Here is a 25,454-nt window from a genome sequence, read left to right as displayed (position 1 = left end):
ATGTAGCATGCCAATCCTATGCCAGAACATGTCTATTTAATATTATTTATTAGGGAAAGTGAAGGACAAAAAAATGTCTCAAGTATTCCTGGAAAAACGGGAAAAAGAAGAGGAAGACCCCCAAAACGGAAGAAACTGCAGGAGGAGATTCTGTTGAGGTAAGAAAATCTTGTTAGTTGTGGTCATAGACCATGACAGAAGGGACCTTAATTCATTTATTCCTTTTTCTTTATTTTGCCCGTGCCATGGGAAGCACATTATTATGGGAACCTGAAACTGAGTGCTTATGAGATTACCACATGTGCAGTACAGAATCAGGAAGTCCTTAGTGCGTGGCATCTGGCAAGTCACCTGCCCTCTCTAAGCGAGTCCTCTTACTAGACGATGGATGTACACTTAATGAGGATTATATTGAACAAGACCATTTTTTTCGTTCTTCAATTTTATATTTAATTTTAGCAATGAAAAAGATACTTGGGGGATTTTCTTTTATATGTCATTATCTTCTAGGAAATTTCACCATGTGAATCTTGCTATAGGAGTTTTCACAATCTGACCTATACTGTGTAAATACACTTCTTACTTAAGGATCAACTCTATCACTAAGACTATTAAAGTGAGGCTGTATTCTTAAAAATTCTGGTAACTCAGGACAAGTGGCTTCTTCCCTTGCTACTTAATCTAAATGCTTGAGTTAGGCTGGATTTCACCATGTTTCTTTTTAACCACTAAGAAATATTTCTAGGAAATCAGATTAAGAGTATAAATCACTCAGAACCTGATTTTAACTCAGTCAGCATCCACTTAACTTTCTAGAAGTTCAGCCTCAGATTGCAGCTGCCTGTTTCTTCCTTACCCATTTCCGTGACAAATGTCCTGTAATTACTTATGTTTTGTGTATGCAACACCTGTTTCCGGGTTTGGTTAGGATTCCACACGTCCTCTGATACTCAGAAAGCTTAGTGATACCTGTCTCCATTTACCCGTAAGTATCAAGAAACGCAGTCGCTTAGAGTTGGGACTGTAGCATCATTTTAACAAGCATCCATGGACTTGTGCTACCCTCTACTGGTGATTTTTTTTCCTTGAGAGCTGTGTATGTAAGCCAGTATTTAAATATTTTATCATTAAATTTAAAATTCAGTTTCTCTTTCACGCTAGCCACATTTGAAATGCTCAACAGTCACATGGTTTATTGGATAATGCCAATAGAGAACATTGTCATTCTCTCAGAAACTTGAAAACAAGAGAAAAGTTTCCTTTCTTTTTCAGGGATACAAGTGAAAATGATACTTTATGCTATTGCGTTATACACTTTGCATTTTGTAATTTAATCTCCAACATCCCTGTGAGGTAGGCACTATTAATAGCTCCATTTTTGGCGAAAATTAATTAACTTTCCTGAGGTCACATTGTAAGGGGCACAGGTCGAATAGAGGCATTCCCAATTTGGAGCCCATGCTCGTAACCCTCTACCTTAGGTAAGGATAAATTATGATAAATACACCTGTCTTCAGTGTGGCCCCAAATCAGCGAGGACGTTGGAATCCCTACAGTTCTTTTTTCTTGGCATTTAATTATTAACAATTGCATCTGTCTCTCTTGACTGGAGTAGTAATAAAAAACAAGAACAGGCTGGGCGTGGTGGCTCAAGCCTGTAATCCCAGCACTTTGGGAGGCCGAGATGGGCGGATCACGAGGTCAGGAGATCAGGACCACCCTGGCTAACACGGTGAAACCCCGTCTCTACTAAAAAATACAAAAAACTAGCTGGGCGAGGTGGCGGGTGCCTGTAGTCCCAGCTACTTGGCAGGCTGAGGCAGGAGAAGGGCATAAACCCGGGAGGCGGAGCTTTCAGTGAGCTGAGATCTGGTCACTGCACTCCAGCCTGGGTGACAGAGTGAGACTCCATCTCAAAAAAAAAAAAAAAAGCAAAAATTAACTGGGCCTGGTGGTGGGTGCCTATAGTCCCAGCTACTTGGCAGGCTGAGGCAGGAGAATCATTTGAACCTGGGAGGCGGAGGTTGCAGTGAGCTGAGATCACGCCATTGCACTCCAGCCTGGGTAACAGGGCAAGACTCCCTCTCAAAAAAGTAAAAGTAAAAAATGAAAGTTACTGTTTTCTTATACATGCTGTTGCCATAACATAGGGTAGCTGCATGTCAGTACTTCCCTTCTAGACCAACATGCCTACATCCTAGTGTTCATTTATTCAGCACTCTACCTCCAGGCCTTGTTCCCTTAACACACACATACACTCTCTTTGTGTTAAATTAATTGGGTCTACCATCCTGGGGTGGCACAGAACAATTTTGGACCTGTCTTTGTTTTAATTGACACCTCTTTTTCCTGTGTTTCAGTGAAAAGCAGGAAGACAACTCCTTGGCATGTGAGCCACAGACAAGACATGGTAATGTTCTTTAGTGGTGTTGAGAAAGAATTAAGTAAATATGATTCATTTATGCTAGAGTGTTGACTCTGTCTTTTTCTAGAGTCATACAAAGTAAAGATGATTGCAATAGCCTTTGACCTCCCCTCCGTACCCTTCTTCAGTTCTCTTCCTCACACCTTATCCTGTGCCCAGCTCATCATCTGACTGAGGATTAAGATCAAAACTCGGTCTTTTCACTAGTGTTCTGTTTACTAGGGATAGTGTAATAGACTCCTCAACATTGGAGTGAATCACCAGCTTCTCAGAGAGGTCTTTTTAATGTCAGCGCTTCCTGACACAGTGGTTTCCTTATGGGTTTGCGGCATACTGGTTTCCTGCCTAGATTTTAATTTTGTCATCCAAATAGCATAAAAATGGGAGGCACATACCAGTTTGCACAGTGTAGTTGAGGCAAGGTAGACTCTGCAAAGACTCAAACTCAAAACCATTTCTGTCAACATATTTAATCATTTCTAGGCTGTGAATATCTATCTTGTTAAAATCACAGTAGTTATATTTGTATTACCTTTAGACACTACTTTTTTTTTTTTTTTAGTTGTTAGCAGTGACTTTAACAAGAAAACCAGAAGTATACGTTGTCAACTTTAAAATTAAAAAGAGGCCATTGCGGTGGCTCATGCCTGTAATCCCAGCTCTTTGGAAGGTCAAGGCGGGCCGATCACCTGAGGTCAGGAGTTCAAGACCAGCTTGGCCAACATTGTGAAACCCCGTCTCTACTAAAAATGCAAAAATTGGCCGGGCGTGGTGGCAGGCACCTGTAATCCCAACTACTCGGGAGGCTGAGGCAGGAGAATCACTTGAATCTGGGAGGCGGAGGCGGAGGCTGCAATAAGCTGAGATGGTGCCCCTGCACTCCAGCCTGGGCGACAGAGCGGAACTGTCTCTAAATAAATAAATAAATGAAATTTAAAAGTGGGTCAGGTGCAGTGGCTCACACCTATAATCCCAGCACTTTGGGAGGTCAAAGCAGACCTCCTTGAGCTCAGGAATTAAAGACAGCCAGGGCAACGTGACAAAACCCTGTCTTTACTAAAAATGCAAAAGATTAGCTGGGTGTGCTGGTACACACCTGTAGTCCCAGGTACTTGGGAGTTGCTGAGATGGGAAGATGGTTTGAGCCCAGGAGGCAGAGGTTACAGTGAGCTGAGATGGTGCCACTGCACTCCAGCCTGGGCAATAGAGCCAGACCCTGTCTCAAAAAAATAAATAAATAATAGGTCTCTTTTTTGACTCCCTTATTTTAGTCATGACCCAGGGTAGAAACAAAATTGAGACAAAATAAGGAAAGGTCCTCATAGGATCTCCTGTAGTTAATCCATTCCTTTATTTTCTAGGGTCCCAAGGGCCGGGCCAAGGTACTTGGTGGCTCCTGTGCCAAACAGAAGAAGAATGGAGACAGGTCACTGAGAGTTTTCGCGAGAGGACCTCCGTTCGAGAACGGCAGCTCTACAAGCTCCTCAGTGAGGACTTCCTGCCTGAGATCTGCAACATGATCGCCCAGAAGGTGCGCCATACTCTCTGCTCAGTCCTCCTCTGTGTTAGGCCTGATGCTGCATTGTTTAAGGATTATTCATGAGACCTTCCCCATACTTCCCACTGTCCTGGAAATAGTGCAGACTTCCGTCCTGTCTGAACTCCAGTGTAAGAATGGGACCCCATGCCACCCCCTCTCCTTCACTGTGGGTCCTCTCATGTTCTCCTTCCCCCAGGAAGTCCTCAGTGTCTACCACCCACCAATAGTGACGGTGGCTTTTCACAGTCTGGAACCAGCTTTCGAACATCTTATGGATTTGTCTTTGTCCTTGTAGCTCCATTGCCAGCCCTTTGCCTGGCTCCACCTGATTGTATCCTCTTCACCAAATTCAGGGCAAGCTATAGTCTCAAACCATGTGCCCCTACTTCATGACATTTTCAGACATCCTTCCTCCTCTTTTTCCTTTTTTTTCCCCCAGGCTGGAGTGCAGTAGCGCAATCTCGGTTTACTGCAGCTTCTGCCTTCCAGGTTCAAGTGATTCTCCTGCCTCAGCCTCCTGAGTAACTAGGATTATAGGCACACACCACCACACCCAGCTAATTTTTGTGTTTTTAGTAGAGACGGGGTTTCACCGTTTTGACCAGGCTGGTCTAGAACTCCTGACCTCAGGTGATCCACTGCCTCAGCCTCCCAAGGTGCTGGGATTACAGATGTGAGCCACCGCACCCAGCCTTTTTTTTTTTTTTTTTTTTTTTTTTAAGGACAAGCTCTGTCCCTTTGTCACCTAGGCTGGAGTGCAGTGGTGCAATCACACAGCTCACTGCAGCCTCCACTTCTCCCAGGCTCATGTGATCCTCTCATCTCAGCCTCCCAAGTAGCTGAGGAAACAGGCTCGTGCCTTCACACCCAACTAATTATTTTTTATTTTTTGTAGAGACAAGGTCTTGCTCTGCTGCCTAGGCTTGTCTCAAACTCCTGGCCTCAATCCGTCCTCCTATCTTGGCTTCCCAAAGTGCTGGGATTACAGGCATGAGCTACTGTGCCCAGCTTTTATTGTTTTAAGACAGGGTCTTGCTCTATGTCCCAAGCTGGAGTACAGTGGTGCAATCATAGCTCACTGTAGCCTCAACCTCCCAGGCCGATGTGATCCTCTCAAGTAGCTGGGACTGCAGGCACATGCCACCACGCCTGGCTAATCTTTTAATTTTATCTATACATAGGGTTTCCCTATGTTGCCTGGGCTGGTCTTAAACTCCTGGGCTGAAGTACTCTTCCTGCCTCAGCCTCCCAACATGTTGGGATTACAGGTGTGAGCCACCACACCTGGCCCCCCTCTACTTCCTTACCCATTTGAATACTACTCTCTCAAAAGCCTTACTTAAATGTCACTGTGTCCATGAACTGTCCTTGTTTCCCCAGCCTTTAGGACTTCTGTCTCTTAACATGTTTCTTTATGCTTATTTTATATCTTTGTGAGTTCAAGCTTCTTCAGCTCAGGGACTGTGTCTTACTCATCTTTTTAACACCCACAATACCTAATGTCATTTCTTTTCTTGTTTTTTGGGGTTTTTTTTTTTTTTTTTTTGAGACAGAGACTCACTCTGTCACTCACGCTGGAGTGCAGTGACACAATCTTGGCTCACCGCAGCTTCCACCTCCTGGGTTCAAGCAATTCTCATGCCTCAGCCTCCCAAGTAGCTGGGACTATAGGCGTGTGCCACCATGCCCGGCTAATGTTTTTATATTTAGTAGAGACGTGGTTTCGCCATGTTGGCCAGGCTGTTCTTGACTCCTGGCCTCAAGTGATCCACCCACCTTGGCCCCCCAAGTGCTGTGATTACAGGCGTGAGCCACCGCGTTTAGCCTGTCTTGCCTTTTCTATGGTGGTTGGTCGATAATTATTCAGTTTGTTTATTTCTTATCAGTAATAATATTTCTGATTATTAATACATGTTAATAGAGGACCAGAAATATTTGGCCACTTGCCAGTGAAATACGAAGAGAAAGTATTTATAAATCGTCACTGCAGTACCTACAGGGAGGCAAACATGTCAAATGTATTATTTAGGCCGGGCGTGGTGGCTCAAGCCTGTAATCCCAGCACTTTGGGAGGCCGAGACGGGTGGATCACGAGGTCAGGAGATCGAGACCATCCTGGCTAACACGGTGAAACCCCGTCTCTACTAAAAAATACAAAAAACTAGCCGGGCGAGATGGCGGGCGCCTGTAGTCCCAGCTACTCGGGAGGCTGAGGCAGGAGAATGGCGTAAACCCGGGAGGCGGAGCTTGCAGTGAGCCGAGATTGCGCCACTGCACTCCAGACTGGGCGACAGAGCGAGACTCCGTCTCAAAAAAAAAAAAAAAAAAAAAAAAAAAAAATGTATTATTTAATTTATCATGGATCTGGTGATGTGTTTAACCCTTAAGCAGGTTGATGCTTTAGGGAAAGTCCTAGAAATTACCTTTCTGTAATAACGGGAACTTACAAACAGTGCTTCAAGACTTCCGCGGTCCTGGGTGATCCAGAAAACCTCCGTTTCACCATCAGTATACTTAAGTTCATGTACGACAATTGGATTCCGTTTTTGTGATCAGCAATTCACTGCAACAATTTTTCTAGGAATGAAAATATATATTCTAGTTTTCTTAAAGTAACAATGATGTAAAGAGATACTTTTATGACTTTACGTGACCTTGCATATGACTCTGCTGATATCATCAGTCATGGCACATTAAATTATCTACAAATATACCCGATCACCTTAAGCCTTCTTTTATCATTTCTGCTTTTTTACTGCAATATTCAGCCTAACGTTTTGGGGGATACAAGAATTACGGGGAAAAAAAGCTTAAAGCGCATAAAACTGATTATTTTGATTAAAAATTTCAAGCATTCTTTTCAAAAGAAGAAAAATTAAAATAAGGTAACCCTTAAATAGGGTAATCTTTAAATATAATTTTCAAGAACCATGGAATTGCAAACCAGAACGAAATAATGGATTTGATATTTTCAAAGAAATAGATAGTGCTTTTAAGTTCGAAAACATCAATGAAGTTCTATTAACCAGAAGAATAGTATATTAAGAAAAATCTAAATTGGGAAGTAGAAAATCCTAGCAGACCAGTAATTAGGGAAGAAGTGTTTTCATAGAAGGATTGATTTTTTCACAGGTAAAATTTTCTAAACCTTCAAGAAAAAGAGAACTTCTAAACATTTCCAAAATGAAAGAAATAACTGGAAGCTGCTCTGTTCGTTCTGATACAGATATCTTTGAACACCAGACCTGATCAAATTAAACATACTCTCCTCATTCCATAGTATGTACAATAATGCCCCAAGTAACCACGTTTTGGTCAATGACAAACCACATTTACCACCATGGTCCCATAAGGTTATAATTAAGCTGAAAATTTCCTATCATCATAGCCATTATAACATTGTAGCACAATTCCATTTCTTTTTATAAATTGAGTGCAGCCTAAGTGCATTGTGTTTACGAGGTCTACAGTAGTGTACTGTAATGTCCTGACCTTCACATTTACACCACTCGGTCATGAACTCAGCAGAGCAACTGCCAGTCCTGCAAGCTCCATTCATAAGTGCCCTGTCTCGGTGTGCCAGTTTTTAAATCTTTTACACTGTATTTTTACCATACCTTTTCTGTTTACATATGTTTAGATACACAAATATTTTACCATTGTGTGTCTGGGATTGTATGTAGTAGGCTACACCACCTAGGAGCAATAGGCTGCATATCCTGTAGTCTGGGTGTGTAGTAGGCTGTGCCTTCTAGGGTTGTGTGTAGTAGACTACACCATCTAGGAGCACCAACTGTATCCCGTAGCCTAGGTGTGTAGTAGGCTACGCCATCTAGTCCCTGAATTCTATATTGTTGAAAACTTAACAAAATCACCTAAGAATGTGGTTTCTCAAAATGTATCTTCATTGTTAAGTATAACACATGACTGTGTGTCAGATTGTTAATACTGACAAATAGAAGCTATCTTGTTACCAAAAGAGTAATGTTTGAGACTGTCTTACTGGTAATACTGTTTTGGAGTCTTATCTGATGTAACACAATAAAGAATAGTAATTTGCAACATTTAAAAATGTTGACCTGGGGCCAGGGGTGTGGTGGCTCATGCTTGTAATCGCAGCACTTTGGGAGGCAGAGGCGGGCGGGTCACCTGAGGTCTAGAGTTCAAGACCAGCCTGGGCAACATGGCAAAACCCCATCTCTACTAAAAATACAAAAATTAGCCAGGCATGGTGGCGGGTGCCTGTAATTCCAGCCACTCAGGAAGCTGAGACAGGAGAATCACTTGAACTCAGGAGGTTGCAGTGACACAAGATCACACTACTGCACTCCGGCCTGGGCGACAGAGTGAGACTCCGTCTCAAAAAAAAAAAAAAAAGAAAAGGAAAAGAAAATACAATGTGTAAATGGAGGCACAATAAATGAGGCAGTGGAAGAGGGGTCAACGTGGTATGTGGAAGAGACAGAAGCTTTTCTTTCAAACCTACTTGAATTATGCCACTCCCCGTCCTGTCCCTTGGATAAGTTTCTTGATAACTTTGTATTTCAACTTCTTTCTTTTGTTTTCCTCTTTTTTTAACCAAGACAGGGTCCTACTCTGTACCCAGGCTGGAGTGCAGTAGCCTGATCATAGCTCATTGTAACCTAGAATTCCTGGGCTCAAACGATCCTCCTCCCTCAGCCTCCTGACCACCTGGGACTCCAGGCACCCGCCACCGCGTCCGGTTAATTTTTAAATTTTCTGTTGAAGTGGGGTCCATTTCAGTTTTCTTTTTAGTAAAGTGAAATGCTATCACTTGACAGAAGTTTTTGTGGGAATTAAACAAAGAACCCATGTCAGTGTACAGAGCATTGTATTTGGCAATCAAAATACACTACTCGGTCCTCTCCCGTTGTTTATGGTAATGGGTAATTGATGAGAAACCTTGATTGAAAACTAAACCCACATTTTATAGCAAAATAAAGGCAATAAGAGCGTCAGAAGATTTGATACATCTTTGAGGAAGTATTATAAGATCGTCCTCTAAACTTTGAAATAATGATCAGAAGGTAAGTCCTACCACAATGACCATATAAAAGTTTACTTAAACCTTTTTTTTTTTTTTTAAATAAAAGGGGATGTAGATACTGGTAGAGCTTGTTGCTCATGTTACAGAATATACAGCTTTATAAACTTTAATTTCTCTTTTTTTTTTTTTTTTTTTGTTGAGACGGAGTTTCGCTTTGTCGCCCAGGCTGGAGTGCAGTGGCCGGATCTCAGCTCACTGCAAGCTCCGCCTCCCGGGTTTACGCCATTCTCCTGCCTCAGCCTCCCGAGTAGCTGGGACTACAGGCGCCCACCACCTCGCCCGGCTAGTTTTCTGTATTTTTTAGTAGAGACGGGGTTTCACCGTGTTAGCCAGGGTGGTCTCGATCTCCTGACCTCGTGATCCGCCCGTCTCGGCCTCCCAAAGTGCTGGGATTACAGGCTTGAGCCACCGCGCCCGGCCAGAAATTTTAATTTCTCAACAAATAAATTGACTCAGGGTATAGATGGTTTACAGAAGGTGATGGGAAAGTACGTAGGGAAACGTTCAGCTTCTGTATCCAGAATGGCATTTGTCTCATTTGTAGCTTCTATCTGATACAGCAGGGTTGAAGTGAAGGTGGCGTTGGCATTTTTGCTACTCTCATGGTACACTGGCATAATCCCTTTGGAAGACAGTTCCCTGATAAGTTTTTCTTGTATTTAAAGTTGAAGAGATCTTGTTAGAGTCTCGAGGCTTATAAAATAATGGCCATCTCAGTGCTTTGGGAGTCCCAGATGGTACAATTGTCTGAGGCCAGTAGTTTGAGGCTACAGTGAGTTATGATTGCCCCACTGCACTCCATCCTCTGAAACACAACAAGAACCTTTAAGGAAACAAAAAAAAGAGCTTATAGGCATATTTCAGGAAACTGCTGGGGTAGGTTTTTTGGGACAGGTACTTAAAGAAGGTCACAACTGCGTTGGATAATTGGGCTTGCATTTGCATTGGGCACTAGTCATTCTCTTTCTTTTTCTTTTTCTTTTGAGATGGAGTCTCACTCTGTTGCCCAGGCTGGAATGCAGTGGTATAATCTTGGCTCGCTGCAACCTTCGCCTCCCAGGTTCAAGCAATTCTCCTGTCTCAACCTCCTGAGTACCTGGGACTACAGGCACATGCCACCACGCCTGGCTAATTTTTTGTTGTATTTTTAGTAGAGATGGGGTTTCACCATGTTGGTCAGGATGGTCTCAAGCTCCTGACTTCGTGATCCGCCCAGCTCAGCCTCCCAAAGTGCTGGGATTACAGGCGTGAGCCACCCCACCCAGCCCAAAGCAGAAAAAGCTTTCTAAAATTGCTGACTCATTAAATGTACCCCCATGGCTTTGTGGTATGTTTAAGTTGTATAAACCACCCCTTCTTGTCATTTTCCATCCTATAATTCCTTACCTAATGGATTAAGTGGTGCCAGAAGTACCCCTGGAGAATGCAGATTTTTGATGCAGAAGCCACAGAAGTTGTATTATCTTAAGGGAAGGCCTTTGCTTGTCACCTTTTAATAGTAGGTTACAGTTGGTGATGCCCTGGGGCTCATTCCTCACAAATTGCAAAACTTACATGTGCTAACAAACCTTGGCCTTCAAAAGTAGTGACCTACATACAAGTAGTTCTCCACGCTCTTTCTTTGAAATTTCCTACAAGTACTGCTTTCCGGCCTGGTGCATTTCCTTGGAACTCACCGCATTCTGCTTGCTGAGCCCTTTTCCCACCCCTGCTCTCTCCCTGGCTTCCCCTCCTGGGCAACTGCTCTCACTTCTCACTGCTGCCACTGTGCTGCCTTTGCCCAGCGGCCCACCTCCGGCTGCTCCTGATGCCCCTCCCAGAGCCGCCCCTTCTGCTGAAGGCGATAAAGCATGGCTTTCCCTTTGTAATTTGGGAAGATTTTTTTTTTTTTTTTTACTGTTTAAACTGTTAAGGGAGGATTTTTTGCCACTGATGCATATTATAAAAGACACTTGGTTGTCTCCAAGTTTTTGTTTTAATTTTTTCAAGAGAATAAACTGGCTTATGTCCCTACACAGCTGAGCGGTGGTTTTCCCTGATTGTCCTAAGGAAGCCTTTGGCCCTAACCTGTGTGCCCCATGGGCCACTTTTTTACTGGCGGCAGCAGGAGCAGCATCAGTATCAGTAGTTGAGAACACCCTAATCTATCTTTTCCTTTCTCTTCTTCACTTCTAACTATAGGGAAAACGTCCACAGCGCACAAAGGCAGAGTTGCATCCTAGGTGGATGTCTGACCACCTGTCCATCAAACCCATCAAGCAAGAGGTGAGTGTGTGAGAGAGTAGCGAGGAGGAGCTTTCCTGTTGAGAGAGACAGATCCTTTTCATGTACTTCCATTCTTGCCTTTTTATTTTCCTTCATTTTTTTCCTAAACCCCAAATGTTTATTTAGCATTCTTATGCTTAGGATGCATTTCTAGAAAGAGAAAGAATTAGAAGACATGAGGCCACACTCTGGTTCTGACAATCTCCTGGGGTAGTCGGCATGTCCACATTTAATGAGAATACATACTGCAATAGGTACATTTATGTAGGAGCAGTTCACAAATGCAAAGATGGGAGGATTTAGAGCTGGGCAATGAAAGGAGAGTTTGAGTAGGCAGAGCCATATTCGACCTGAATCCTGAGATGGCTGGGATTGATGGAGGGGGAGCAAAGAGGGTGGGAGATGTGGGGCAGAAGGCATCCCACACTACAGGAGTAGTAGAAACAAAAGCACAGAGACAGGAAATTATATAATGTGGTCAAAAAACAGTATATATTAGAGCCATACATGGTAGCTCATGCCTATAATCTAAGCACTTTAAGAGGCCAAGGCAGGTGGATTGCTTGTACTCACGAGTTCAAGACCAGCCTGGCCAACATAGTGAAACCCCATCTCTACTAAAAATACAAAAATTAGCTGGACATGGTGTCACACACCTGTAATCCCAGCTACTCGGGAGGCTGAGGCAGGAGAATTGCTTGAACCCGGGAGGTGGAGGTTGCAGTGAGCTGAGATCACACCACTGCACTCCAGCCTGGGCAACAGAGTGAAACTCAAAAAAAAAAAAAAAGAGTCTGTGGCAAGTTTGTTGTTTTGTTTCTAATTGGAGACGTAGCATGGACCTGAGAAGTGTCCAGGAACGAGAGCATGGATCTGGCTGATCTGTGGTGAAATGAGATTCTTAGGTATCAAGGCCTTGCTGTGGAGTGTAGGTGATCACATTTCTTCTAAGACACGAAGCAAAAGAGGACATGAATGGGAGGGCAGGGAAATGTTTAGGTCACATGAGGGAAAGGGCACCATGTGGGAGTTTGAGATATAATATTAGGTGAAGAAAGAATGTTTGGTGCAACCACTAATTGCTAATAAAGGAGTTGTCCAAGCAGCATTCTGGAGCTGACTGTGTTTCCGCATTTTCATCTTGTGATGTAGCTCAGGAGCCTGAAGCAGGAGATATACTTGAGCCTAGGAGTTTGAGACCAGCCTGGGCAACATAGCAAGACCCCACCTCTGAAAAAAAAAGTAGTTAAGTTACTTCATGACATCACACTGTAGGAAGGGTCAGCACTTTTACTGTTTGTCTCCTTTGGGCACTCTTTCGTCAAATATTTAAACAGTTCAGTGATCCTAGACAGTTTTGAGTTAAGGGACAGTAGTTTTACTCTGGACCATGTCTTTGAATTGTTACGTTACGGAGCTTTCCTTTTTCCTTTCAGTAACATTTTCATGGCTCTTAAATTTAAGTGATGACACAATGGTCTATTGCAGAGATCTTGTCAGTAACTAAACACACTCTACCTTGAGCCCTGAAAAGGGAAAGCTAATTTATAAATTTGTATTTACTTCAGTATATTTTGATTTCACCTCTGCCTTTTTTTTTTTTCCTTGAGACAGAGTCCGGCTCTGTCACCCAGGCCAGAGTGCAGTGACATGATCTTGGCTCACTGCAAGCTCTGCCTCCCGGGTTCACGTCATTCTCCTGCCTCAGCCTCCTGAGTAGCTGGGACTACAGGTGCCCGCCACCTCACCCGGCTAGTTTTTTGTATTTTTTAGTAGAGACGGGGTTTCACCGTGTTAGCCAGGATGGTCTCAATCTCCTGACCTCGTGATCCGCCCGTCTCAGCCTCCCAGAGTGCTGGGATTACAGGCTTGAGCCACCGTGCCCGGCCGACTTTTTTTTTTTTTTTTTTTTTTTGAGACAGAATCGCGCTCTGTCACCCAGGCTGGAGTGCAGTGGCCGGATCTCGGCTCACTGCCAGCTCCGCCTCCCGGGTCCACGCCATTCTCCTGCCTCAGCCTCCCGAGTAGCTGGGACTACAGGTGCCCGCCACCACACCCAGCTAATTTTGTTTTGTATTTTTAGTAGAGACGGGTTTCACCATGTTAGCCAGGATGGTCTCGATCTCCTGACCTTGTGATCCGCCCACCTCGGCCTCCCAAAGTGCCGGGATTACAGGCGTGAGCCACCGCGCCCGGCCAACCTCTGTCTCTTTTTAGCTCAGAGATGTGTCTTGCCCAATGTTTAATTACCTGGGGGTTGGCACTTCTATTAATGACTGACCTCCCTTCTCCAGTATCCTCTTCCTCCTAGTAGTCACTAATTTCGGAATGGCCTTTGGTCCCTGGTATTCAGCCATGTTCTCAAATGGTTTTCTAGCCTGGCCTTGTTGGGCTCTCTGCTGTCTTTATTACCTTGACAGTTAACACCTCCCTGAAAGCTCCCTTTTCTGTTGACCGTTCACTGCCCTGAGCATTCCTGGACCATAACTTCCTCTTCAGATTGCATAGCTGGCTGAATAGACTGCAAGGCCCTTCATTGCTCCCAGCAAAACTTCAGCATGAAACACTAAAATTTCTTCTTTTATTCTTGGCAGTGTTTGAGCCTTCTTTTGTTCTGCTCTTTAGTTTGAACAAAAAGAAACACGGTATTATAGAGACTGTAAAATAACTGTTGTGGTCCCTGGTATCCTGGAGAAACTTACTTAATGGTGACATGACCTTTTGAGCACGGAGGCCGGGTTTCTGGCCTATATTGGTCACTCAGCAGTCCAAACTTACTGCCTGAAAAAAGACTTTTAGTTGTGACTTCTGGGGAAAATACCAGTGAGGGGAGACTGTCTCACTGAACTACAGGATTCGGGATGCAGTGGTTACTTTTGTCCGGAGACTTTGGTCGTTGCTGTTGCTAGGGAGCCATGTGTTGGGTGGCAGTCTCACATGTGCTGCTGACAGGAGCAAGGATGCCAGCAAGTCTGATACCTGCCCTCAGAGAGGGAAGCATGTAAGGGCACGGCATATTGGGCATTGCTAAAATCAGGGGTTCTGGTGAATTGTCCTTGACTGGATTTTAAAGTGGTGTTTCTCATTAGCTTCTCATTAAAAACCCCCTTGATTCTAGCAGGCCTCTTATCTGTAAAGCATTCATACACCAGCTCCTATCCCATTTGCAACTGACCTCACCTTTTAAAGAAAAAAATTGCAGCATAAGACAGTATCATTTTTTTAACTGTGCAGTGCCGAGACCAGCTGGTTCAGGGAGACCCTAGCCCAGCGGTGCTGGAGGAATTAAAGACACACACACAGAAATATAGAGGTGTGACGTGGGAAATCAGGGGTCTCACAGCCTTCAGAGCTGAGAGCCCCGAACAGAGATTTACCCACGCATTTATTAACAGCAAGCCAGTCATTAGCATTGTTTCTATAGATATGAAATTAACTAAAAGTATCCCTTTTGGGAAACAAAGGGATGGGCCGAATTGAAGGAATAGGTATGCAGCAGGAGCATGTCCTTAAGGCACAGATCGCTCATGCTATTGTTTGTGGTTTAAGAAGCCTTTAAGCGGTTTTCCACCCTGGGTGGACCAGGTGTTCCTTGCCCTCATTCCGGTAAACCCACAACCTTCTAGTGTGGGCGTCATGGCCATCAGTGCTGCAGAGATTTTGTTTATGGCCAGTTTTGGGGCCAGTTTATGGCCAGATTCTGGGGGGCCTGTTCCCAACAGTGCAGGTTTACTTTTCCTTGGTCGGTTGTCATTCATTTGGTTGTACTGGTTCTTTAATAGTTAAAACGCTACCGAAAGTGAGTTGTGTTTTTTAGTGGTGTTTCATCAAGACTTGCTTTACCTTGCATCGACCTTGGGCTGAAAATTAGCACGGGAATTTTAAACCATTCTAGTGGTGCATAACATAGAATTTTTTTTTTTTTTTTTTGGTCTCAGATGTGTGTAATGTCATTAAGGTAAAATTGTAATTGTTGAGAATTCACGTCAGATGGGAAATTGCTAAAATGGTACCCATGCTGCAAGAAAAAAGGCCCAGAGAAATGTGACACAGGATCCAGCTAAAGCAGGAGGCATTTGCAAGTGCAGGGCCGTGCTGGAGGAGGGGCAGATTCTGGAGAAAGCGGTCTGAGACAGGTGGAGCAATAACTAGAGGGACAGATGGCATTGGCAAGGGCAGGAGCCACAGCTGGGCGTGGCCAGTGCAGGCTCCCACCTGCCCACCGTGTCTGTAGAAAATGTGGAGACTGCATGTCGAAAACTGTAAAAGACCTGGTAATCCCACAACTCAGGAATCATTACTATTTACATTTTTATGTATTTGCTTCAGGCTTTTTCTCTACGCATTTATTACAAAACGGATCATATTGAGCATTATTCTGTGACCCATATGCTCTTTTTTTTGAGATACTTTGTAATCAGTTTATTAAGGAGACAGTCATACATTTCAAGAATTGTTTAAATTCTGATACCCAGATTTAAGCATGTGAACATGTGATGAGATTTTAAAACATACAATAAAAACTATTCATAATTTGCTGTACTACCAACCTTAAATTACAGTTACTTTGGGGCGTAAGTCAAATGGTTTAAACTGTGAGCCTGTTGGATATACCTAAGGAATACCTTCCTATATTACATGTGTACGTGACTTCTTCGTGTAAAGGTCTTTTCACTTGAATTTCTATGTTACCTGGCTCTGGAAGTCACTACTCAGGAGCTTATGGTCCAAAGAGAAGGAGAGGGACAGATAACCAGGATTGGTCAAAATATAGATACATATATGGACATACATACAGCAAATTCAATCTGTGTGCATGGAGTGCCAAGGCCACGGGTAATCATCAGTCCTAAAGATAGACGTAAAAGCTGCAATGGAAGGAAGATAGTTGCAGAGAAGAAGATTCTAGAAGTCCCTATTGACAAAGGCATGAAAGATGGCCAGAAGATAACATTCTGTGGTGAAGGACACCAAGAACCAGAACTGGAGCCAGGAAACATTATCACTCGGGTAGAACAGAACGACCATGCTGTTTTTACTCGACAGGGAGAAGACCTTTTCCTGTGTACAGACATATAGCTGGCTGAAACACTGTGTGACTCGCAGATGCTAACACCTACTTTAGAAGACTGAACCATGGTCATGACCTCTCATCCAGGTCAGAATGTCAAGCACGGGGATATCAAGTGTGTGCTAAATGAAAGAATGTCAATTGACTGCACACCGTATGCAAAGAGTCACCTAATCACGGAATTTATGTAAACGCTTCTCAGAGTGGCTCTCTATCCTGATAAACTCTCTTTGCTAGAAAAACTTCTACCCGGTAGGAAGGAAGTAGAAGAGACTAATGGGATGATCAAAAAGAACTGGTGGGCTGGCCGGGCGCGGTGGCCAGCACTTTGGGAGGCCGAGACGAGTGGATCACGAGGTCAGGAGATCGAGACCATCCTGGCTAACATGGTGAATCCCCGTCTCTACTAAAAAATACAAAAATTAGCCGGGCCGGTGGCAGGCACCTGTAGTCCCAGCTACACGGGAGGCTGAGGCAGGAGAATGGCGTGAACCCGGGAGGCAGAGCTTGCAGTGAGGCAGAGCTTGCAGTGAGTGGAGATCACGCCACTGCACTCCAGCCTGGGTGACAGAGCGAGACTCCGCCTCAAAAAAAAAAAAAGAACTGGCGAGTTTTGAGGCAGATCAGCAAAGATGGCAGCATTGCAACGGAGAAGCATATGAGGGCAGTGAACACCGTCTCCCAGAAGAGGTGGTCAGCGTCAAAGCCCTTAACTGGGCCGGTGAGTAACACTCACTGCTGGCATTTTATCTGCAACAGTGACTGAGTGAAGGCCTGTAACCACAATGTGCTCGCTGCTTCCTATTGTTTTAAATATTCAGCTAGAGAAGTGTTTTAAAGGTAAATGAAGAACAAACGTGATGATAAAAGCTCTGACATTGCCCTGTATGTATGATGACTTCGGTGTGCAAGACACAATTTAATACCTGTAAAATCTAAGAAGCTCTCCTAGCATTTTAAGGCCAAGTCTTGTAACTGATCTCAGCTGTGTATGTGGAAAAGTCTAGGCTAAAAAGCAATGCTAGGTATACCTACTGGCTTCAGTGTATGAACCTTCACCGTTAACCTACGAAATTAAAACTGTATTTAACCGGCTATTAGAAAAAAGCCCAAACTAAATTTGTAGAGAAGTGTTGGTCCATATAGTTGTTTGTATTAACTGGGATTCATTGTGATGCCTCTGCATTTATTGTATGGCTTCAAGTGTTACTCGAAGATGGCATAATATATAACTTAACCTGTGATATCAGTGATAGAAATCATACCTGTATTCGTCCGTTCTCACACTGCTATAAAGAACTACCTGAGACTGGGATTTATGAAGAAAAGAGGTTTAATTGACTCACAATTCCACAGGCTGTATAGAAAGGATGACTGGGGGGCCTCAGGAAACTTAAAATCGCGGCAGAAGGCGAGGGGAAAGGAAGCATGTCTTAGCACAGCAGAGCAGGAGAGACGGAGACAGAAAGCGCGAGTGTGCATGTGTGACGGGGGATGTGCCACACACTTTAATAAAAACAACCAGATCTTGGCCGGACGTGGTGGCTCACGCCTGTAATCCCAGCACTTTGGGAGACCAAGACGGGTGGATAACAAGGTCAGGAGTTCGAGACCAGCCTGGCCAAGATGGTGAAACCTCAGCTCTACTAAAAATACAAAAATTAGCCAGTCATGGTGGCGGGCGCCTGTAATCTCAGCTACTCAAGAGGCAGAGGTTGCAGTGAGCCGAGATCATGCCACTACACTTCAGCCTAGGCGACAGAGCGAGACTCCGTCTCAAAACAAAAAAGCAAAAAGCAGCCAGATCAGCTGCACGCAGTAGCTCACGCCTGTAATCCCAGCACTTTGGGAGGCCGAGGCGGGCAGTTCACCTGAGGTCAGGAGTTCAAGACTGGCCTGACCTACATAGCGAAACCCCGTCTCTATGAAAAATACAAAATTAGCTAGGCATGGTGGCAGGTGCCTGTAATCCCAGCTACTGGGGAGGCTGAGGCAGGGGAATGGCTTGAACCCGAGAGGTGGGGGTTGCAGTGAGCTGAGATGGCACCATTGCCTCAACCTGCTGAGTAGCTGGGACTACAGGGGCCGCCACCACGCCTGGCTAATAGTAGAGACGGGGTTTCACCATGTTAGCCAGGATGGTCTCAATCTCCTGAGCTCGTGAACCGCCCATCTCGGCCTCCCAAAGTGCTGGGATTACAGGCGTGAGCAACCACGCCCGGCCGCTGGTGTGCTTTATATACTGTTTGTGAGTTTTGTGTTCGTGTTCCATTTGTTTGAGGAGAGCACTATTAACTGATTGTAAGATATTACATATTAATAATAATAAGTCATACTCATTACATAAAAGAATTCTGTATTCGTAAGATTTAGGTTATTGGCTTTTGACTTTTTTCTCTTTCTCCCCCTCCAATGACTTAACATATGAACACTTCCTGTGGTTATTTAGATTATCAACGTCTTTTTTTTTTTTTTTTTTTTTTTTTTTGAGACGAAATCTCACTTTTACCAGGCTGGATGGAGTGCAGTGGCGCAGTCTCGGTTCACTGCAACCTCCACCTCCCAGGTTCAAGTGATTCTCCTGCCTCAGCCTCTCGAGTAGCTGGGACTACAGGTGCGTACCACCATGCCCAGCTAATTTTTCTATTTTTAGTAGAGACAGAGTTTCGCCATGTTTGCCAGAATGGTCTCAATCTCTTGACCTTGTGATCCGCCCGCCTTGGCCTCCCAAAGTGCTGAGATTATAGGCGTGAGCCACCGCACCTGGCCAGATTATCAAGTCTTGAGTGATCAGCATTACAATTTCATAAGTAATTGGCTTGCATTTGCTCAGCCCTTATTAAAATGCTGGATCCTACTTAATGTACCCTCTACTGATGAAAGAAGAATATTTCACAGGTTTACACCTACTGTCTTTGTTGCAGGGGAGAGTGGCCAGAATACACATATGTAATTCTGTAAATAAATTTCATGTTTGATATATATATACCTGTTTCCCTCTCCTTTTGGGGTCTGACATACAGAAAGCATCACAATTCTCTTTTAATGAAATCTTCCCTTTGACAAGGCTCAGTTTTCTTTTTTTATTATTGTAAGTAAGATTTATTCTTTAAGTTCTAGGGTACATGTGCAGAACGTGCAGGTTTGTTACATAGGTATATGTACATGTGCCATGTTGGTTTGCTGCACCCATCAACTCGTCATTTACATTAGGTATTTCTCCTAATGCTATCCTTCCCCCAGTCTCCCAACCCCCAACAGGCCCCAGTGTGTGATATTCCCCACCCTGTATCCCAGTGATCTCATTGTTCAGTTCCCACCTATGAGTGAGGACATGCAGTGTTCGTTTTCTGTCATGTGATAGTTTGCTGAGAATGATGGTTTCCAGTTTCATTCATGTCCCTGCAAAGGACATGAACTCATCCTTTTTATGGCTGCACAGTATTCCATGATGCATATGTGCCACATTTCCTTATTCTAGTCAATCATTGATGGACATTTGGGTTGGTTCCACGTCTTTGCTATTGTGAATAGTCTCACAGTAAACATACGTATGCATGTGTCTTTATAGCAGCATGATTTATAATCCTTTGGGTATATACCCAGTAATGGGATGGCTGGATCAAGTGATATTTCTACTTCTAGATCCTTAAGGAATCGCCACACTGTTTTCCATAATGGTTGAACTAGTTTACAGTCCCACCAACAGTGTAAAAGTGTTCCTATTTCTCCACATCCTCTCCAGCACCTGTTGTTTCCTGACTTGTTAATAATCGCCATTCTAACTGGTGTGACATGGTATCTCATTGTTTTGATTTGCATTTCTCTCATGGCCAGTGATGATGAGCATTTTTTCATGTGTCTGTTGGCTGCATAGATGTCTTCTTTTGAGAAGTGTCTGTTCATATCCTTTGTCCACTGTTTGATGGGTTTTTTTTTTCTTGTAAATTTGTTTGAGTTCTTTGTAGATTCTGGATATCAGTCCTTTGTCAGATGGGTAGAATGCAAAAATGCTGTCCCATTCTATAGGTTGTCTGTTCATTCTGATGGCAGTTTCTTTGCTGTGCAGAAGCTCTTTAGTGTAATTAGATCCCATTTGTCTATTTTGGCTTTGTTGCCATTGCTTTTGGTGTTTTAGTCATGAAGTCCTTGCCCATGCCTATGTCCTGAATGGTATTGCCTAGGTTTTCTTCTAGGGTTTTTATGGTTTTAGGTCTAACATTTAAGTCTTTAATCCATCTTGAATTAATTTTTATATAAGGTGTAAGGAAGGGATCCAGTTTCAGCTTTCTATATATGGCTAGCCAGTTTTCCCAGCGCCATTTATTAAATAGGGAATCTTTTCCCCATTACTGGTTTTTGTCAGGTTTGTCAAAGATCCGATGGTTGTAGATGTGTGGTGTTATTTCTGAGGCCTGTGTTCTGTTCCATTGGTCTATATCTGTTTTGGTACCAGTACCATGCTGTTTTGGTTACTGTAGTGACAAGGCTTAGTTTTCATATCTCCTCTTTTTCCCCTGCCCATGTTGGTCAACTGATACCTTATGGTGTTTTTTTGGCATCGGTATGCATCTGAAAAAGGCAAAGGCAAATAGTTTTGTTTTACTTTGTTTTGTTAACTGCAGTTTCATCATATCTCAGCTGGGTAAAGATGTTGCTGGAACAATTAAGAACCTGGGAAGTAGGGTGGAAGTGAGAGTAGGGATTATGGCAAAATTTAGGGAAGGTGCTTGACAGACATTTATTCAGGAAGCAGTGGCCAGAGTTGCAGTCTTCAGGACAGTCGTCCTTGCCAAGTGTCCGTAGCATCCCCTTTTCAGAATAAACATCCACCGTATTGAAACTGGCCTGCTGTGGTTATAGGATAAAAATGTTACGGGTTTTATTTAATAAAACACCTTATGGGTACAGTGTTACGTATGTAGTTAATGTTTTATTTTCATCCCCCCTGTTCATTCCAGATTTCTACCTGTAAACTCTTCTAAAGTCAGGCTCATAGATTTTTGAATGATGAAAATGACATTGAGAAGTCTATTAACTGGGCCACGGGCCGTGGCTGACACCTGTAATCCCAGCACTTTGGGAGGCTGAGGTGGGTGGATCACCTCAGGTCAGGAGTTCTAGTCCAGCCTGGTCCACATGGTGAAACCCTGTCTCTACTAAAAATACAAAAATTAGCCAGGCATGGTGGTACACACCTGTAATCTCAGCTACTCTGGACGCTGAGGCAGGAGAATCACTTGAACCCGGGAGCCCGTGGCTGCAGTAAGCCAAGATCATGCCATTGCACTCCAGCCTTGGTGACAAAGCAAGACTCCGTCTCAAGAAAAAAAAAAAGCCTACTATCTATGCAAGATCATCTCTAAATTTGGAGTCAAATGAGAATGTTTTGTTTCGTTTTGTGTTTTTGAGATAGGGTCTATCCCCCAGGTTGGACTGTAGTGGGACAGTCACAGCTCGCTGCAGCCTGAAACTCCTGGGCCCAAGAGATCCTCCCACCTCAGCCACCCATGTAGATGGGACTACAGGTGTATACTACCACACCTGGCTAATTTATTTATTTATTAATTATCTGTTTATTTTGTTTTTTTCTGTAGAGATGGGGTGATGGGGTTTCACTTTGTTGCCCACGCTGGTCTTGAACTCCTGAGCGCAAGCAATCCTCCTGCATTGGCCTCCCATAGTGTTGGGAGTCCAGATGTGAGCCACCAACCACACCCAGCCTAAACTGGTTTTAAGAACCATAAAAATGAGAACTCCACAGGGAGCAAGGGGGAAAAAAAGCACCATAAAGAAAATAATATAAAATTTTAATCAAAGACATTTTCAGTGCCCTTACATTGGGCATTGAAATGGTAAAACAGAAGTGACTATCTTGAATGGTGATTTACATAAGTGACTATCAGCATTCATCTTTTTTTTCCTCCACATTAAGGCCACTAGTTCAACTTCCACAGTATCCCTGCTACTCAGGAGGCTAAGATGGGAGGATCGCTTGAGACCAGGAGTTCCAGACCAACCTGGGAAACATAGCGAGTTCCCATCTTTTTTTAAAAAAAAAAAAGAAAGTAAAACTCTTGAAAATGTATCTGATATAGATCTTTAGATCTATCTCCCTACTAAAAAGATCTGTTAAAGAAAGCTTTACCTTTTCATTACGTTTCACTCAAAATGGGATAATTAGTGTTTTTTCTTAAAGAGTAATGTAAATTCTCCTTCTGTTGACACCTGGTTCATTTTTCTGTCTGTCTGCAACTTACACATACAGTCTATTGCAGGCACCAGTTACTACCTCTTCAAAAATAATTTTTAAAGAGGAAAATGTTTTAGCTTTCACATTAACACAAAAGATGAGGAAAGAAATTGAAAACAGGGCTGGGCGCGGTGGCTCACACCTGTAATCCCAGCACTTCGGGAGGCCGAGGTGGGCGGATCACCTGAGGCCGGGAGTTCGAGACCAGCCTGACCAACATGCAGATACCCCGTCTCTACTAAAAATACAAAATTAGCCAGGTGTGGTGGTGCATACCTGTAATCCCAGCTACTTGGGAGGCTGAGCCAGGAAATCGCCTCACCCCAGGAGGTAGAGGTTGTGGTGAGCCGAGATCGCACCATTGCACTCCAGCCTAGGCAACAAGCACGAAACTCCATCTCAAAAATATAAAAAAATGAGGCCGGGCGCGGTGGCTCAAGCCTGTAATCTCAGCACTTTGGGAGGCCGAGACGGGTGGATCACGAGGTCAGGAGATCGAGACCATCCTGTCTAACACAGTGAAACCCCGTCTCTACTAAAAATACAAAAAATGAGCTGGGCGAGGTGGCGGGCGCCTGTAGTCCCAGCTACTAGGGAGGCTGAGGCAGGAGAATGGCGTGAACCCGGGAGGCGGAGCTTACAGTGAGCTGAGATCCGGCCACTGCACCCCAGCCTGGGCGACAGAGCAAGACTTCGTCTCAAAAAAAAAAAAAAAAATATATATATATATATATATAAAAATGAATAAAAATACAAAAACCAGCCAGGCATGGTGACACGTGCCTGTAATCCCAGCTACTCAGGAGGCTGGAGCAGGAGAGTTGCTTGAACCCAGGAGGCAGAGGTTGCTGTGAGCCGAGATCATGCCACTGCACTCCCTCCTGGGCAACAGAGCGAGACTCCATCTCGAAAGAAAAAAAAAGAAATTGAAAACAAACAACTTATCTGTTCTGGGCTACAGAACTAGTTCATTGGGGATAGCAGGGTGACGGGGTTGGAAATAAGCGTTGTAAAACTTTCATGAATTATGATAGTAGTAATCCTGTTTTCTTTTGTTTGCCTTACCTTTTTTAGATTTCTTAGGTAATCACGTCGGGAGCAACCACTTGAAATCTTTATTAATGTTTGAATTGGAAAACTCGTGAAAAGGCTAGCCAATCTTTGGGTAGTTTATGAATTTCCATGTGGTCTCCTTCATCTCTTTTCTGCATCTTAAGCCAAAACAGTGGCCCTTTCCATCAGAACTCCAGTTTTATTCATTGTCTTACTTGTAAAGCATAAAAGTTAAGACTTTTAATACATGCACATTATTGAAATTAAGAAACTGTGTTCTGGGCCAGGCGCAGTGGCTCACACCTGTAATCTCAGCACTTTGGGAGGCTGAGGTCAGAAGTTTGAGACCAGCCTGGCCAACATGGCAAAACCCCATCTCTACTGAAAATACAAAAATTAGCTGGGCGTGGTGGCAGGTACCTGTAACTCCAGTTACTCAGGAGGCTGAGGCGAAAGAATTGCTTGAACTGGGAGGCAGAGGTTGTAGTGAACCGAGATCATACCATTGCACTCCACTCTCACAGAGTGAGAGTCCATCTCCAAAAAAAACAAAAAAAAAAAGGAACTGTGTTCTGTTGAGTGACTGTCTTTCATCCTAGTATACTTTTTAAAACTTTCCTTTATTGGCTGGATGCAGTGGCTCACGCCTGTAATCCCAACACTTTGGGAGGCTGAGGCAGGCAGATCATGAGGTCAGGAGATTGAGACCAACCTGGCTAACATGGTGAAACCCCATCTCAAGTGAAAATATAAAAAATTAGCCTGGCGCAATGGCAGGCGCCTGTAGTCCCAGCTACTTAGCAGGCTGACGCAGGAGAATGGCGTGAACCTGGGAGGCAGAGCTTGCAGTGAGCCAAGATCGCGTCACTGAACTGCCCCAGTTTCTCTTCTCTCCAGTAAATTATCCATAAGGTTGTTTCCTAAATACCACAAATTATATAAATTGTTGGACACAAAACTTTTACCCTGTTTTGAATCTCCCTTATGTTTTAACATTTATATATATCTAAACATATATTCTCCAGATACAAAATCAACTTTTCATGATATAAAGTCCCTAGCTAATATTATTTGTTGAAAATATTGAATTCAGTGAACTGAGAGCAGAGAGCTTATCTTGCATGATTGTGTACTGACAGGATGTGCTCATTGGCTCCTCACAGGAGACTCCTGTGCTGACCAGAATAGAAAAACAAAAGCGCAAAGAAGAGGAAGAAGAGCGTCAGATTCTTCTAGCAGTGCAGAAGAAGGAGCAGGAGCAGATGCTGAAGGAAGAGAGGAAACGCGAGTTGGAGGAGAAGGTCAAGGCAGTGGAAGGTATGTGCAGTGACCGCGTGGTCTGGAGAGGTGCATGTCTGTGGACCAGCCATCCTGTAGCCCGAGCTAGCTCAAGCTAAGTCCTGCCATGCATCCGAGTTGTTTCCGGCACTTTCTATTTAAATATCTTGTGCATTGTATTCCGACATGTTCATTGACCTGTATCCACCTCCACTGGCTTTACATTCCTTCTAAAGCGCTAGTATTGGTCATTCTTAGTGTGTCTTTCAGAATCTTGCTTATTTTTCTGATCACTGGGTTCCACATGTGAAATAGAAAAAAAAATTTAAGGTATTGATGAGAACTGATTTCACAGATATAATTTTGAACACAAATGAGGTATGTTTAAGAAAAGTCTCAGTTTTTTGCTTATTTTTAGATATGGCACTGTTCACCTCTAAAATGTTACCATTAATATTACTAAGACAAAGCTGTTTTCTCAGGTCCAGTTCTAGGTCTTGG

General features: G+C 43.7%; 1 protein-coding gene and 1 pseudogene across 3 annotated transcripts in view; both read left to right on the top strand.

The window, feature by feature from the left end:
• Positions 1-25,454, top strand: part of LOC117096078 (cat eye syndrome critical region protein 2) — a 201,512-nt gene that overhangs the window by 144,145 nt on the left and 31,913 nt on the right. For 2 of the 3 annotated variants that reach the window (XM_033233029.1, XM_033233027.1), the window contains exons 5-9: positions 54-158; positions 2,361-2,410; positions 3,787-3,956; positions 11,215-11,298; positions 24,839-24,992. In XM_033233029.1, coding sequence (XP_033088920.1) covers positions 54-158; positions 2,361-2,410; positions 3,787-3,956; positions 11,215-11,298; positions 24,839-24,992 — 563 coding nt within the window. The remainder of the gene's footprint in view (positions 1-53; positions 159-2,360; positions 2,411-3,786; positions 3,957-11,214; positions 11,299-24,838; positions 24,993-25,454) is intronic. The other variant, XM_033233028.1, reaches the window with a different exon arrangement.
• Positions 15,549-21,429, top strand: LOC117096728 (annotated as a pseudogene).

Source organism: Trachypithecus francoisi, unplaced genomic scaffold, assembly GCF_009764315.1.
Source record: "Trachypithecus francoisi isolate TF-2019V2 unplaced genomic scaffold, Tfra_2.0 Lachesis_group14, whole genome shotgun sequence".
Lineage (NCBI taxonomy): Eukaryota > Metazoa > Chordata > Mammalia > Primates > Cercopithecidae > Trachypithecus > Trachypithecus francoisi.
Note: the sequence above shows the minus strand (reverse complement) of the source record. Positions and strands in the feature narration are given on the sequence as shown.